Source organism: Ctenopharyngodon idella, chromosome 18 (genome assembly GCF_019924925.1).
Source record: "Ctenopharyngodon idella isolate HZGC_01 chromosome 18, HZGC01, whole genome shotgun sequence".
Classification (NCBI taxonomy): Eukaryota; Metazoa; Chordata; class Actinopteri; order Cypriniformes; family Xenocyprididae; genus Ctenopharyngodon; species Ctenopharyngodon idella.
The window spans coordinates 33,538,957-33,556,342 of NC_067237.1; the positions used below are offsets into that span (position 1 = coordinate 33,538,957).

A 17,386-nucleotide genomic window follows, 5' to 3' on the forward strand; every position below is an offset into this window, starting at 1 on the left:
AATATGTTTGCTAGAACATAAAATTTGTTCAATGCATCTTTTTTCCCGAACTATTTTCTAGCCCGACGTTGTTTCGAGCCGTTTATTCCCGCTCCAGCTGAATTCAAATCTTGACGATTTAGACGAAGGTAAGTGTAAATTCATAAAGTCAGTGTATATAACATGTTTACCATAACACAACGTCGAGTTTTTCAATGTTATATCATTTTTCTCTAGCCCGCTGGCCTCAGTTATTGCGTGCTGCAGAGTCCTGCATTTTCAGACGTTTTTATATCAGATGAAAGTAAGTGCAAATTCATAGAGCCATTTTAAATAGAGTATTTAACAAAACAAAAGATTAAGTGTTGTTGATTTAGATTTTTGAGTGTTTATGTTGTAAAATTAGTCTAGCTTTCTTAGCTATTTTGGTAAACTGCTAACTTGAACTTAGCAACTGATACATACATTTATAAGAAGTTAGCTAGTTAAATATTAAACGTTTATTAATTAATGTTAGCCTTGCTAGTGTGCTTGAGTTGTTAACATATTCCTCTTTGACAAATCAGCAGACACAACTGTCCTCAGAAGCTTCAAATACAGCACTGAAGGAAGAGCTGCAGCTGACTTTTTATTCATGTGAGGCAGACAAGGACAGAAAAGGTGTGTTTTAGCAAGATACTTAAAATTAAATATATCATATTTGTTAAAGTGCAGTGTAAATTTCGCTCCTGTTGTTTGTTTAAATGTTCTAGTGTAGTGTAGAAATCTACAATGTAAAGTTACTTTGTTTTATTATGATGTTTACTGTATATATGACTGTTTTAGGCCCGGTGGTAAATGCTGCCATTCTTCTTGAATACTGTTAACTTACTCTTCAAAGAACAGAGTCATCAATCAGGTAACAGAAAGAGTTTTTGTTTGAATACCACTCAGTTACCGAAGTTATCTTGTATTTTATTCAGTTACTGAACTGGCAAGAAAGCACTTTTACTTGCTTTGACTTTTTACATTCTTGTTGCTGTCCAACTAACAAAATTGCTTTGTATTATCATTACATTTTTATTATCAAATGTCATGTTGCATCATTCTATTCTGTGCTTAAACAATGAGAACTGTATAATGTATTTAGAGAAAATGTGTTGTAATTTTATTTTTAGGTCAAAGGACCCTTTCATCTGAAGGACTGCGGCAATGGGGACCCTTTGAACCACCGGTGGCAGTTTCTACAGGATGAGAAAGGACATGATAGAGGATGACAGGGGTCTTGATATCTCACTGACATTATCCTGCTGTACTGACTGTATCACACACACATACAGTGGTCAAAAGTTTACATCACATTGCAGAATCTGAAAAATCTTAAAATAAGAGCGAGTTGTTTTTTCATTCTTAATACTGTTGTTACCTAGATGATCAACAATTGTTTTTTGTTTGTTTTGTGATAATTGTTCATGAGTCACTTGTATGTCCTGAGCAGTTAAACTGCACACTGTTCTTCACACTGAGGACAACTGAGGGGCTGTTGTTGCTCATTACACTATGCTTTTAATTATTCTGATATGGTCAATTTCACAATAAAATGTCTGATAAAGAAATTTTAAATCAGTTGATTCATTTTACTGCAAGAATTTTAATTGTATTTTTCATTGATTAAATGATATGATGTTAAGTCAGTAGACATAGAAGTTCAGCTATCTAGTAAAACCCTAATAAAGCTTTTGATGTGGAAAAACAAAACTTGTTTTGATTATTTATCAATTATTTAATAGTAATATAAATATAATTTATTTAAAAGTAAACAAAATATAAACTTGAAAGTTTGAGTTTAGTCTATTTGCCTTTTAAGTTATCTGCACTTAAACATTTGAGTTAATTCAATGAAAAGACCACATTAGGCCAACTCAATTAAACTGAGTTGTCATTTCCCCATTACTCAGTTAAATTGAGGGAATCACTTTCCTCAATTCATTTGAGTAGTCTCAACTTATTAGGGTTTACACCTTCCCTATTCAATTTACGGAAAAAGTGTAAAATATTACTACATAAAACATCTCAATGCTGCATCAGTTGCTGATGCTATGGGGACGTTAATACCCATCATAGCATACTGAACAATGCCTGCTTGTGTGTTGTGAAGACCAGGCTTAATCATCGAAGGACTCGTTGAGCCGCAGCCCAGAGTAACGCAAATAGGACGCATCCTGTGACACCCGTCAAAAGCATGCGATTTGACAGCAAAACGCGCGTCCTCGACGTGTGATTTGCCATAAAACACGCGTTGTGCTCACTTTTTAGGGATGGAGTCTGTCATGTTTTTGTCTGCTATCCAACCCAACCAAAACAACATGGATAAATTTGCCAGAGGATGAAATGCCCGCGCTCACCCAGCAAGCAATTTTATGTCTAATAGACGTCTAATAGCCGTCAAAACATAGCCCGGCCGTCTAGGCCAAAACGAGGCAAAATTTGGGCTGTCAGTGAAAATCTAATAGACGTCTAACCATAACCCAAGAAAAGACTAGTCCTCAATTAGACGGCTATTAGACGACTACATATTTATGTCTAATAGACGGTGAATATGGGTCTAGGCTAAAACAAGGCTAAATTTGGGCTGTCAGTGAAAATCTAATAGACGTCTAACCATAACCCAAGAGTAGACTAGTCATCAAATATACAGCTAATGAATGACTACATCTATACATGTAATAGACAACAAAATAATGGCTAAAGGATTCTTTTCACTTAAATATAACAGGTTCTCATAAATGGCAATCCGTCCAAACAAATTAAATATAGTTTTATTTAGAAAAAGAACTCAAGATAATACAAAATGATAAAAAAAATAATGAAAATTAAATTTTACAAATACAATACAAATAAACATAAAAAAAAAAAAAATGGAACATTTTACAACTTAAAAATATAAAAAATTGACAAAAAAAAGTTAAATAAAAAAGGTTAACAATGTTTTTTGGTTTATAAAACAACCTGATTAATTTTCGGTTCCATAAACCGAAAATGTCCATAAATGTCTTATGTAAAGCACTTTGAATTACCTTGAAAATTGTTGCTGAAATGTGATAAACAAAATAAACTTGCCTTGCCAAATCAAAAACTCATATTTTCATATCATAATGATCAAAAGATTAAAAGATATACGAGGCTTCCGTAACAAATAATAATAGGATGCACAGGTTTCATGTTTACCCCCTTGTATTTAGATAAGAGTTTTAGGGCAAAAGTAAACATACTGTACATATGCATGTAGCATGTTAATCTAACCACTAAATGGCTTACTCTGAGTCCCGTTAAAATGTCACGGTTCCTACACATGATAACACATGATGTACATATATAATGAACGCATGTCAAAATGAAAAACACAGATACTTACAAGACCAAAAGCAGGAAAGAATTTGCTTTAACATTTGCTGTTGCTTGCTTTCCGTCTCCAACAGTTGTAAAATGGCGAAAATGTTTATCGCGAGATCTGGCAACAGTGATCGAGAGCTAACTTTCAAGTCTCGCGTTGCCAGTGGTCTCAGTAGAGTCACAGTTGCCATCTAGCGGTTGAGAATTGTAATTGTAAATTTTTATTTAACTTAAAATTAAAGACAGTCATATATGTGTGTGGTGTTATATATATATATATATATATATATATATATATATATATATATATATATATATATCGTAGAATGTGTAGGACTGCAAAAATATGCTGTTTCAAATGTATACTTGCATTTGATGGTATATCATGAATCCCACAAGCTTTGTGGCCGAAAATTACTTAACACTATTATTCTGGTTACACTCATTGCATGGTCTGAATCAGGGCTATAGGCAAGCCATAAAAATTAGACTATAGATTGCCTCGATTTCTAAAAGCAGACTGCACATAGCCTATCCAATTCAGAGCTAAATCGTGACTACAGACCATGTCATGAAATGCCACTTACATCTTGTAGAAATCATTGACATTGCGTACATGATGGGATATCAACCATCTCATGCACTTCCTGTCCAAAAACTACAATAAATCAAGATTGACTATATGTGGGCTACAAATAGCCGGTCTGACTACGAGCTAAATCGTGGCTACGCACGCAGTAGAACATGTCAAAGATATGAAACCAAACACATTGTAATCACTGTTGACTTTGCTTACATGATGCAATATCATACATCTCGCAAGTTATTTTGGCAAAAACGACATGTAACCAAATTAAAGATTATTTTGGCTAAAAGTGGGTTACACATAGCCGGACTATATCGGGTCTATAGTTAACCGAGACGGTGAAGTGACGGCTATTGCTTGCTGGGGGACGTCTATTAGACATAAAATTGCTTGCTGGGATGGCGTTAAAAAAGAAAAGAGAATTCTTTTTTAAAATTCGTTTTGGCTTGACATAGGCTATAGCCTAAATAGGCTGTTAACTTTAGAGGTTTTGTGGTAAAATGTAGGGCAGTAGTTTGTTCATAATTTATGTTTACAAACAGTATAATTATATTATATAGGCTAGGCTATTTGTAAACATTTTTACCGATAAATTACATTATTTCTGAATGTAATAGCCTAATAACATGCGACGTACGCGACATATCTTTTTTCCTCTCAGGAATAGCGTCGGTATTTTTAACCATGCAGCAAACATTTTAAAATATCTTGAAAAAATCCTTTATAAACTGTTGATAGTTTTCCCTTAGGTTTACATTTGGACAGTCTTGCTATAAAAGATAATAGTAGGCCTATTGGCTAAGTGTACGTATGTACGTATTATTATTATTATTATTATTATTATTATTATTATTATTAAGTTGGCTACATGCAAAAAAAAAAAAAAAAGTTAAAAAATAACGATATTAACCGTTATTTTTTCGAAACAAACCGGTTTCGGAACGTTAATAATACAGAAGGAACGCTGGAACAGAAACGTTAAAATACCGATTCTGCTCGGAGTGAAACGATTGAATTTTTTTTTTTTTTTTTTTTTTTTTCGTTTTTAAGCCCTGCTTTTCGGAGATATGAAGGATGCAATACTAGCCTACTCTATAGGTATTTAAGATTGACATGAGATTGGCGGAAACTGTGCTTTATTTACCCTTTAAAGCTGCTCCAAGTTTTGCGGCATTTAAGTTTTTTGGAGAAAATGTTATCCTTATAATTAACATTAACATCCTTAATGTTCAATCGTTAAATCAATGGAAAATTAATTAACATGAAAAAATGAATTAACATGAATATGAATTTTTACCATCCTATCTAATTTTTATCATCCCATCTTACTATAGATACTCAAAACAGTCCCAGATATGAATTAACATTTTAGTTTAATTTAAATTTAATTTGATATAATTTTGTATTCTTTTATATATTGCTTAATGTGTATGCTTTTATATATTTTTGTAATTTACTTCTGTATTTATTGCTTTGTGTGTTATTTTTCAATATATTTATTTTCAGTGTGCTGCTTGGATTTATCGAAGCTGTGTTTGGGGACACTGTGACATGGGGACTTGGTTTTATCCATCCGTTATTAATTGATTGGATGGATCAAATGTGAGCATGCAGTCATTTGAGTCCTGCATATGTCACCAGAGAGATGCTGATCTTCCGTGCCGTTTTTGAAAGATCCATTTCCATCTTTACAATTTAGTGTTAATAGTGCAGATTAAAAATATGGAACAACTGGGCCATTTCATCATTACAAAATATGGGCCACTTCATCATTAATACCCAGGCAATTAAACTAGAAGAAGCATAAATGTGTATTTTTTCCCCCATTTACTGTTACTTTATTTTTTTTCTCGAGTAAATCAACAACTTTAGTCATTATGTTTCAATAAAATATGTAAAACAGGCATTGTATGAGTCACCTGCATGTACTGGAAGTCTTTCAATTACATGCATTAGGAACACTTATAATAACCTATATCTACAAGCATACACCAAAGATATGCAGGCAGCCTGTAAAACTATTTTTTTTGTGTTTCTCTTCCCATTATGGCATGTCTAGTGTTTCTTTCTGGATGTAAAAGGATGATGTAGCACTTTGGGACGAATATGGCCACCAGTAATCCAAAACTGGAAGCTAAAATGGCAAATATCTCCACAGCCACTGCATATTTTCCTGGAGAGCTCACATATGCTGGAACAAATGCAATCCAGACAGCACAGAAGATCAACATACTGAAAGTGATGAACTTTGCTTCATTAAAATTATCTGGAAGATTTCTCACCAGGAAAGCTAAAAGGAAACTTACTGCTGCCAAAAGTCCAATGTATCCCAGCAGCATAGAAAAACCAGCCACTGAGCCAATAGCACATTCATATACTATTTTAGAGTGGATATACTCGTTGTTTTTATGAGGTGTTGGAGAGGCAGTTGATAGCCAGACTGCACATATCACAACCTGGAGGGCTGTAAGGACCAGAACTGTGCATCTTTGTTGAACTGCTCCAAACCATTTCATTGCTGCTTTGCTCTCTGGCCGAGATGACTTAAACACAGCTATTACCACCATAGTCTTGACAAGGATGCTGGAGATGCACAGGACAAAGCTTATGCCAAACACAGCATGTCTTAATTGACACGTCCACAGCTGCGGCTGACCAATGAAAAGCAGTACACATAGGAAACACAGTTTGAGTGACACCAGAAGTAGGAAGCTGAGCTCTGAATTGTTGGCGCGTACTATGGGAGTGTTACGGTGAAGAGCAAAGACGACCATAACAAGAGCGCAGAAGCAGGTGCCAAGCAGGGAAGCAGTGGTCAGAGAGATGCCCAGAGGATCCTCATAGGATAGAAACTCTACATCTTTAGGGACACACTGATCTTTATCTTTATTGGACCAGAACTCATCTGGACACACTGTGCACTCAATAGGATCTGCGATTAAGAAAAAGAGAAAAGACAAGAATTTAAGAGGAAATTGGGACATTTTCATATTATAGTCAAATACTATTTACCAATAGTAAACTCTTCAATAGAATTAACACCTGTTATATTAGAAATCTCTCCAGCTCCACATGACAGGCAGTCAAAACAGCAGACAGGAAGATCCTTCCTTGTGGCTCGTCTGGTTCCTGGGGGGCAGCTCTCACTACACACAGACCGTGGGGGCTGAAAGAGACATTATCTTTCATGTGTTTGTTATCTCTTTTACATAATGATAAGCGTGGCTTTTGTATTCATTTATTTGTCTTATCACAGCATTGAATATTTTTTAGACTACATATATACAAAAATGATGACATTAACATGCAGTTTTACTTACCTTTTTTGTCTCAAAGTTCCAGTAAATTGCTTCTTCATCCAATGTGAGCACCGTCCCCGTTGCCACCCCTTCATTTACTACACCGACTGTGTAGATACTTATTGACCCATCAGAGCTCGGCTGCCAGTTTAACACATCATAGATGGCCAGAGCATCTCCATTCTTATCAAATGACACATGATCCCCAAAACCTGTTGTGAAGTTCACTTCCTGTAGATAGTAAACCAGCTGTACAGTTTGTAGACAGGACAGGTGTTATATGTTTATCTGAAATTTGAATTAACGTAGAGCATATATTTTGCTTTTCCACATATAGCTAGTCTATATGCCTGGAGAGAATCTGCACTATTCCTGTGGGTCTTACCTGCCAGGGTTTCAAGTTGATTATGTCAGCACAGCTGTTCCCACTGAATGGTCCTCTACCCTCCTCACACTGAATCAGGTCATGAAGCGCATGTGCCAGCGCATAAACTGCTTTATAGACATTATACGCTGACCTCAAACCTGAAACATCAGTGTATGGTGTATTTGTGGTGCTCAGATCCTCCTGTCCTGTACACACCTTTTTCACTTGCTCTCCATCTGTCTCTTTATCCCCCATTTCAAAACTGCACCCAAACATGTTCTCCCAGAAGATCCTCAACATATTATTTCTCGGATCATTGCTGGGACAAAGACGTAGCAGAAAGTCATGAAGCCCCTGAATTTCTCCACGCCTAACGGCAATGCCCAGTGTGCCCCTAAGAAAGGGCAGGAAACGTGGAGTGTGGTATACAGGTGCGGTGGCCCAAGCTTCACTTGCAATCCACTGCCTGCCTGTCATGTTCTGCAACACCACCTCATCCATCAAAGGCAACAGAAAGGATGATGTAGAAAAAACAACAACCACTCTAGCTGTAGAAGCCTGAATTACTCCCATTATACGCTGAATATCTCTGCGGTTGTTATCATGGGGCAGGATTTCAGAAAAAGCCAAACAATGTTCAAACAGCTGCATTTCCTGCTGGAAGTACTGAGCAGCGTAGATACCATAGTCATCATCACTGTAGACAAGACCAACCCAGGTCCATCCAAAATACCTCAAGATCTGAACCATAGCCCGCACCTGGAAGGCATCACTGGGGATAGTTCTGAAGAAAGAGGGGTATTTTTTCCTGTCACTTAAACAGGAGCAGGTGGCAGCGTAACTAACCTAATTAGTGGAGATGGAGAAAGAAGAGAAAAGATGAGCCAGAAAATTAGTGAAATAAAAAAATAAAAAATTGATCAGTGCTTTTTTTCCTTTTTTATACACAAACAGATGAGAAGTTCCGGAATATATATATATATATATATATATATATATATATTTTGTGTGTGTGTAGCAGAAAAGGACACCAAATTTAACTTAAAAGTGCATTTGCACACAGTGTATTTTTACTTTTTTCATCCCATCTTACTATAGGTACTCGAAACAGTCCCAGAACACTGGAAATCGCAATGGAAGGAGTTGAACTAGGATCCCCGACAATCCCAATCACCGGAGGATGGCCAGTGCAGTTAAGGTTTGAGAAGGACTCATCTGTCCCACTAGCCAGGGATATGGCAGCCCGGAATGCCATTCCTAGCCTCACACAGTTGTCATAAAGATGGTAACCAAGAGTGATGTTAGGCAGCAGACTGGGATTCTTATTGATCTCATCTATTGCAAAAGCCATGGTCTGAGCCTCCTGGAAGCTTTCCATATCAAATCTAGGAAAGACAAATGTTAAATGTGTACATTTAGTGATACTAAAAGATAATTAAAATACAAATGAATAGAACCATTAACACATTTCAAATACTTCTGAGTTAAAGCATCACTTGTGGACTTGTCAAATACACAGTAGTTTCAATACAGAAATACATTTTTTTTTTTTTTTGGTCAAGGCTTGTTATTACTGCTGTCAACAAAATTTGAGCAAATTAAATATGATAAAACAGGCTCAAGAAAAACATTCATATTTCTTCTTATTAATTAATTAGGTTATTTATTGATTTATTTATTTATTTTTTAAATATGTTTCTCTCCTCTTTTATAGTTAAGAAATATGTCTGGCTCCAGACTCACTTTTCACAGTGTGGTGGTTCTGGTTTCGTTTTGAAGCTCAGATCTGGGAACACTGTGAAAAAATGAACCTGAAACAGGCCTCCAAGTATAACATCTCCATCCTGGTACATTCCATTCAATTTGAAGCGTCCTTGGAGCTGACAGGTACCTGATCTGAAGATTGAAGCTGCAGATATACAGTTAAATGACAGGAATAGAAAAATATACAGTGTGATGCACATCTCTTGTCCTTTCTCACTCACTCAGCTAACTAATTTATGATGAAGGTTGTGGTTGAAGGTTGGAGGGGTGTTACTTTAAAAGAGCGGGTGGTGCCATCCTTGGAAATCAGGACGTCACCATCCGATCTCATCATGATTTCTTTTTCTAAACAAGGTTAAGAAAAGGTTAAGAAAGGTTAAGAAACCTAAACAAGATTACAAAGAACTTACAACTTTAAAGAAGAAGTTTTATTTATATAGTGTCTTTCTATAGCTCAAGGTCGTTTTTTATAGTGCATGCCAAATACATTTGAACACACTGAAAACACATGAGGCCACATGAAGACACATTATTGAACATATATTTCAAACAGATATATTTTTAGCTGGGTCATAAAAGTAGACAGAGAAGAAATGTTATGGAGAGTAAGGTGTAGTGAGTTCTAAGGTTTAGAAACAGTAACACAAATTGACCTTCCACCTACATTGGACAACCAAAATCTAGGAATGGCCAAAAGGTTCAGAATTATCTATGGTATTTTCTTTGGTGTTTGCTGTGGTGCCAGAATAGTACTGATGTGTTTTTTTGTTAAATCAATCCTTAAACTGGGAGAGAAAAACAGGCAAGAAATAATGGACTTTTTTCAGTGAATTACTTCTCAGGTTATTTAGAAACAACTGAGAAACAACTGGTTTTATTGCTATAGCATATTATATAAATTTGTCCATGTCTTCTACTTGACAGTGATTTTTCTCAGAATGTCCTCTAGATGTCAGGCATGCATTTATCTTTTGCTAAAAAAGCACAGATAATTGGTCCATTTAGTTCATACAGCTTATAAAAGCTCTGAACGCAATGTATACAATTAATTACTAGCCAAATTTATGTTTTGGTGTGGGCAGTCAGAGTCCCGGCAACATGTGAGAAGTGAAAGTACGCAATAATAAGTGAGGGTATAAGCTACAGTCACAGTTATGCAAACCGGCCCACTTCAAGCACTGCTATGTTGTGATTACAATCCTTTTTCATGCAATTGCAAAATGTTTACTGTGTACAACTTACCTTTTTTCTGTGACTGCATGCTCTTGTCACAGTTCTCTTTATTTAGTTTCATTTTCAGTGTTTTCTTTGTCTAGTTTTCTGCCACTTACTTACTGATATGATTAGTTCTATTAGTTCAGCTGTGTCTCCTTATTAACCTTGTTTGTACCACTACTTAAGTTCCTTTGTTTCCTCTTTTCATGGTCGGTTGTTGTTTGTGGTACATACCCTCGGTTACGTTGTGTGGATTATCTGTGTTTGTTTTATTATTAAATATACTGGAACTTTTCTACTCTTATTCATCTTTGGATTTTTAAAGTTGTGACAGCTCTGGGTACTGTTATTTTTTGTCTTCTTCTTCTTTTTTTGATGTAGTGTCTACTGAATGCTCTGTTGTGTTTATATATTCACTAGGGCTGTCAAAATTAACGTGTTAATAATGTGTTAACGCAAATTTATTTTAACAGCACTAATTTTATTAACACAGCACACATTTTCTGTTTGACCCATGGCCTTGACCGTAGTTGGAGAAGTGGAGATACAGCCATAGGGTCCGTTCACGTCACGTCTAAAAACGCGTGAAAAGCGCAGCCGCGCCGCTTTCTCCTTTCCAAATCACTTGTGCTCCCGTGGCATCTGTCGTTGCTATGCAACCATGAACTGCGCTCTCCATGACAATAAGGAAGTTTAAGCAAAGGATAACCCCACAATGATGACAATTGTTATTGTTCTTTCAAACATTTAATAAATAAATACATAAAAAAAAAGAGCAAAGGATAACCCCAACTGATTTATAGCCCTTGCATTAGCTCTACTACTAGATATATTTATGGAGATAAGAAATAAAAACATGCCCTGTACAGCTATGATCAGCTGTTTGGTTGAGCTTTCGATGTTTTGTTAAGGAAATAATGTAAAGATAAAATGTGCGATTAAATTACGATTAATCACGATTAAATATTTGAATCGATTGACAGCCCTAATATTCATTGATGAGTGTATGTTTTTGAGAACAGGTGAAATGATTGAAGCAATTTATTTTGCCAGAAGAGTCTGAGGTTTTGAAAATGTAGTATTAAGATTTGGTTTTGTGTTGAGCTGTGAGTAAATGGGTGAAAATAATAATTAATAATTAATGTTATTTTATTTACATTTAAAATCAAAAACAAATGTTTAAGGGCAAATGTGGTACACTTTAGCTGACCTTTGACATCCTTCCTCCCTGCATACCACAGTGGTGGTGTTTTTTTTTTTTTTTTGCTAACCCAGTCTCCTTCCATGTTGCATTTCTATGGCAACACTATCAACAATTAATATGCAGCAGCCAGGTTGTACACCATGATTTTGCCAACTAAGACATGTTACTGATTCAGCATATTTTGTTGATCCTGGAACAAGATTCCTGTCTGAAAATTTAGTCAGTAACACTTTACATTAAGGTTTATTAGTTAAACATTAGTTAATGTATTAACTAACATGAACTAACCTTGATCAATACATTTGTTACTGTATTTACTAATCTTCGTTAACGTTACAGTAGTTAATGAAAATACAGTTGTTCATTGTTTGTTCATGTTAGTTCACAGTGCATTAACTAATGTTAACAAGATTTTAGTACATGTTGAAATTAACATTAACAAAGATTAATAAATGCTGTATAAGTGCAGTTCATTATAAGTTCATGTTAACTAATGTAGTTAACTAATGTTAATTAATGAACCTTATTGCAAAGTGTTACCATTTAGTCCTAACCCTATCCCTACGACTAAATTAAACCCTACCCCTTACTTATCCCTAAAATCAGAGGTAAAGTGATTAACACTGATGTTGAACCATCAAACCTGGTTGACAAAAAATTTATACTTGACTTAAAATGTAAACTTGTTCCTCAAATCTGATTGGTTGATTGGAATGTTGTTCCAGGATCAACAAAGATGTTGATTCAGGAACATGTAGTACTTGGTGAAATCAGTTCACTCATGTGACAAACCAAGAGTGATAATGAAGTGGCTTGGAGATCATTACATTGAAATTTTGGACTTGTGGCCAGGCAACTCCCTGGATCTAAATCCCAGAGAGAACCTGTAGTCAATCCTCAAAAGGCAAGTGGACAGGCAGAAGTTCACAAACTGTAATCAGCTCTAAGCATTACAGTAATCAGGTAAGAATGGATTGTCATCAGTCAGGATTTGGCCCAGAAGCTATCCAGCATGTCAAAACAAATTGCAGAGGTTTGGAAGAAGGGTCAACATTGTAAATGTTGACTCTTTGCACATATTAAATATTTTTACAATAAAAGATTTTAAAACTTATGAAATGCGTATCATTGTTTTCCAGTATACAATACAAACATGTTTAAAAAGAAATCTGCAAATTCTGAAGCAGCAAACTTTTTAAAACACCAAATTTGTCACTGCCAATACTTTTGGTCACAGCTGTATATAAAAGTCAAAGTGCAGTTAAAACAATGCTGTATTAGTTTGGAAAACATGCATGCCAAACTGAAATCTACATACTGAACTTTTCTGTACGAATATGTTTACCATTACATGCCTAATGTTAATAATTACCACACTACAAAACAGCAGGCATTACAAACATTTTACTTATTTGTTTGAGTTGAAACCCCAAATGACCCCCCATCCCCATCCCCATCCCCATCGCCATCCCCATCCCTGACTGAGATAGGAATAATCGAGATTGAGGAGTTGGGGTGGAGGAGGGATGCTGGAAAAACAGACTGGTAAGTTGGCTCTCTCTCTCTCTCTCTCTCTCTCTATATATATATATATATATATATATATATATCTGAACGACGTGCTCCTCCCAAACTTTGTTAATAAATCATTTCTTTTGTGTATCTCTTCCCATGATGGCTTTTTTAGTGTTTCTTTCTGGATGTAAAAGGATGATGTAGCACTTTGGGGCAAATATGGCCACCAGTAATCCAAAACTAGAAGCTAAAATGGCAAATGTCTCCACAGCTACTGCATATTTCCCTGGAGAGCTCAAATATGCTGGAACAAATGCAATCCACACAGCACAGAAGATCAACATGCTGAAAGTGATGAACTTTGCTTCATTAAAATTATCTGGAAGATTTCTCGCCAGGAAGGCTAATAGGAAGCTTACTGCTGCCAACAGTCCAATGTATCCCAGCAGCATAGAAAAACCAGCCACTGAACCAATAGCACATTCATATACTATTTTAGAGCGGATATACTGGTTGTTTTTATGGGGTGTTGGAGAGGCAGTTGATAGCCAGACTGCACATATCACAACCTGGATTGCTGTTAGGATCAGAACTGTGCATCTTTGTTGAGTTGCTCCAAACCATTTTAACGCGCTTTTGCCCTCTGGTCGAGATGACTTGAACACAGCTATTACCACCATAGTCTTGACCAGGATGCTGGAGATGCACAGGACAAAGCTTATGCCAAACACAGCATGTCTTAACTGACACGTCCACAGCTGCGGCTGACCAATAAACAGCAGTACACACAGAAAACACAGTTTGAGTGACAACAGCAGCAAGAAGCTGAGCTCTGAATTGTTGGCTCGTACTATGGGAGTGTTACGGTGAAGAGCAAAGATGACCATCACAAGTGCACAGAAGCAGGTGCCAAGCAGAGATGCAGTGGTCAGAGAGATGCCCAGAGGATCCTCATAGGACAGAAACTCTACTTCTTTGGGGATACACTGATCCTTATCTTTATTGGACCAGAACTCATCTGGACACACTGTGCACTCATTTGCATCTGTGATTTAAGAAAAAGAAAGAAGATGAGGATTTTAAGCTTAAAGTACTTTCAAATTATATTAAAAATTCGCCAACAATAATCATCTCACCTGTTGTATTAGAAATCATTCCATCTCTGCATGGGAGGCAGTCAAAACAGCAAACAGGAAAGCCCTTCCTCGAGGCTTGCCTTGTGCCTGGGGGGCAGCTCTCACTGCACACTGACCTTGGAATCTGAAAGAGACATCATCTGTTGTTAGGTCATGTGTTTGCCTGTCATCTCTTTTACATAATGACAAGCTTGGCCTTTCCATTACTTCTTTCTTATTTATCTTTTCAAAGCTTTGACTATTTTTAGGTTACATCTGCAAAAGGGATGATATTAACATGCTGTGTTAGTTACTTGTTTTGGCTCAAAGTTCCAATATAATGCATCGTCATCCAGTGTGAGCACCATCCCTGTTGCTGCCTCTTCATTTACTACACCAACAGCTTGGACCCTTATTGATCCATCAGAGCTCGGCTGCCAGTTCATCACATCATAGATAGGCAATGCATCTCCATTCTCATCAAATGACACATGATCCCCAAAGCCTGTGGTGAAGTTCACTTTCTGTAGGTAGTGAACCAGCTGTACAGTTTGTAAACAGGACAGGTGTTATATGTTTATGTGAAATTTTGATTAATGTACCGCACATATTTTACTTTTCCAAATCAGTTCTTGTACACTGTGTTCCAAATTATTATGCAAGTGACATATGAGCAGAATTTCAGTACAATAAACATATTCAGATAAAATAAACAGATTCAAATTCAGATTTTAGTTTTTCAAAGAAAGTGTTTGTTTGTTTTATTTCTCCATATCTTTTTAGAAAACTGGTATCAATCTCAGAGGAGTTTGTTAAATAGTTTTTCAGGTCTACTTAGGTAAATGTAAACCCTGCTTAAAGAGGTTATTCCACATTATTAAGCAAGTAGTTCTCATTCAATATGGGGAGAAAGAAAGATCTTTCTGAAGATGCATGAAAAGCATGAATTGATGCAATGTTATGCAAAAGACATGAAAACAACTAATATTGTGTGTAAACTGAATGGAGATTATCGAACTATCAAAAGATTTGTGAGTTATTTACAGCACAAGAGAACTCAGTCAAATAAAAGCTTATTAAGGAAAGTTCCTGTAAAAAAATAATAATAATTGTATTTAAAATATGAAAAAGCCACTGTTGAGCAGCAAACAGGTATCTGAAGCTGCTGGTGTCTCTGGGGTCTCAAGAACCTCTCCATGGAGGCCGGCAGTTGTGCGTAAAGTTGCATTTCAGCCACCTCTAAACAAAACTCACAAAGAGAAACATTTACAGTGGGTTTGGAAATACATAAAGACTCGTTTTTAAATAGTTTTATTTACTGTGACATCGCAAAGGAGCTAGCAGATAATGATTTGGGCTGAAATATTGGGAAGTGAGATGAAAGGTCCCTTTAGGGTCTCTGAGGATGTCAAAATGACCTTTGCCAGATATGTGGAGTTTATAACTGACCATTTTCTGCTATGGTGTAAAACTGTTTGAAAATGTATTTCTACACCCACTGTAAACATTTCACTTTGTGAGCTTTAGTTAGGGGTGGCTGAAATGCAACTTTACGTATAACTGCCAGCCTGCATGGAGAGGTTTTTGAGACTCCAGTGACACCAGCAGCTTCAAATACCTGTTTGTTGCTCAACAGTGGCTTTTTTTTATAGCTGTCCTTTTAATACAATTAACTTGTTTGACAGAAACTTTCATTAATAAGCCTTTATCTGAGTTCTGCTGTGCTCTAAATCATTCAGATTTCAGTATTTATTGTACTGAAATCCCACTGATACATCACTTGCGTAACAATTTGGAACACAGTGTATATGCCTGGAGAGAATCTGCACTATTCCTGTGGGTCTTACCTGCCAGGGTTTCAGGTTTGTTATGTCAGCACATCTGTTCCCACGGAATGGTCCTCTACCCTCCTCACACTGCATCAGGTCATGAAGCGCATGTGCCAGGGCATAAATTGCCTTATAGACATTATAAGAGGCCCTCAGCTCTGAAACATCAGTGTATGGTGTGTCTGTTGTGCTCAGATCCTCCTGTCCTGTACACACCTTTTTGACTTGCTCTCCATCTGTCTCTTTACTCCCAGATTCAAAACTGCACCTAAACATTTTCTCCCAAAAGATCCTTAACATGTTATTTTTTGGATCATTGCTGGAATGAAGACGTAGCAGAAATTCATGAAGCCCTTGGATCTCTCCACGCCTGATGGCGATCCCCAGTGTGCCTCTTAGAAAGGGAAGTAAACGTGGAGTGTGATTTACAAGAGAGGTGGCCCAAGCTTCACTGGCAATCCACTGTCTGCCTGTCATGTTCTGCAACACCACCTCATCCAACAAAGGTATCAAAAAGGATGGAGTGGAAAAAACAACCACCACTCTAGCTGTAGAAGCCTGAATCACTGCTGTTATATGCTGAATATCTCTGTGGTTGTTATCATGGGGAAGGATTTCAGAAAAAGCAACACAGCCTCCAAACCGCTGCATTTCCTGATGGAAGGACTGAGCAGCGTATATGCCATAGTCATCATCACTGTAGAGAAGACCAACCCAGGTCCATCCAAAATATTTTAAAATCTGAACCATAGCCCGGACCTGGAATGCATCAGTGGGAATAGTTCTGAAGAAAGAGGGATATTTTTTTCTGTCACTCAAACAGGAGCAGGTTGCATAGTGACTAACCTAATTAGAGAGAAAGACAGAAGAAGAGAAGACAGAAAAATCAACAAAAAATGATCAGTACTTGTGAAACTTTTTTTTTTTTTTTTCATACAAAAACAGATAAGAAACCCTTTTTTCTTTCATCCAATCTTACTATAGGTACTCGAAACAGCCCCAGAATACTGGAAATCGCAATAGAAGCAGTTGAACTTGAATCCCCCACGATTCCAATCACTGGTGGTGGGCCAGTGCAGTTTAGGTTTGAGAAGGACTCATCTGTCCCACTGGCCAGGGATATGGCAGCCCGGAACGCCAT

General features: G+C 36.7%; 2 protein-coding genes and 1 long non-coding RNA gene across 6 annotated transcripts; 1 reads left to right on the forward strand and 2 right to left on the reverse strand.

Moving 5' to 3' along the window:
* The first annotated feature begins 473 nt into the window (after window positions 1–473).
* LOC127500360 (uncharacterized) lies at window positions 474–3,609 on the forward strand. The gene is made up of 3 exons (XR_007926319.1): window positions 474–639; window positions 805–877; window positions 1,137–3,609. It is a non-coding gene; the product is annotated as an uncharacterized LOC127500360 (long non-coding RNA).
* Window positions 3,610–4,815: 1,206 nt separating this feature from the next.
* LOC127500292 (extracellular calcium-sensing receptor-like) lies at window positions 4,816–10,854 on the reverse strand. Of its 4 annotated transcripts, XM_051871379.1 has the most exons (7): window positions 9,589–10,850; window positions 9,347–9,512; window positions 8,697–8,988; window positions 7,622–8,449; window positions 7,258–7,485; window positions 6,980–7,103; window positions 4,816–6,869 (listed from the first exon to the last, which is right to left on the reverse strand). In XM_051871379.1, the coding sequence occupies exons 2-7, from the start codon at window positions 9,454–9,456 to the stop codon at window positions 5,956–5,958; spliced, it is 2,496 nt and encodes an 831-aa protein (XP_051727339.1). In that variant the 5' UTR covers window positions 9,457–9,512; window positions 9,589–10,850; the 3' UTR covers window positions 4,816–5,955. The 4 variants fall into 4 exon arrangements, with proteins under 4 accessions (XP_051727339.1, XP_051727337.1, XP_051727338.1 ...); XM_051871377.1 differs by having other exon boundaries at window positions 9,347–10,851; XM_051871378.1 differs by having other exon boundaries at window positions 7,258–7,467; window positions 9,347–10,849.
* A 2,578-nt stretch (window positions 10,855–13,432) lies between these two features.
* Window positions 13,433–17,386, reverse strand: LOC127499571 (extracellular calcium-sensing receptor-like). Its single transcript, XM_051869969.1, has 4 exons — window positions 17,225–17,386; window positions 14,731–14,958; window positions 14,438–14,561; window positions 13,433–14,346 (listed from the first exon to the last, which is right to left on the reverse strand). Exons 1-4 carry the CDS (start codon window positions 17,384–17,386, stop codon window positions 13,433–13,435), a joined length of 1,428 nt encoding a protein of 475 aa, XP_051725929.1.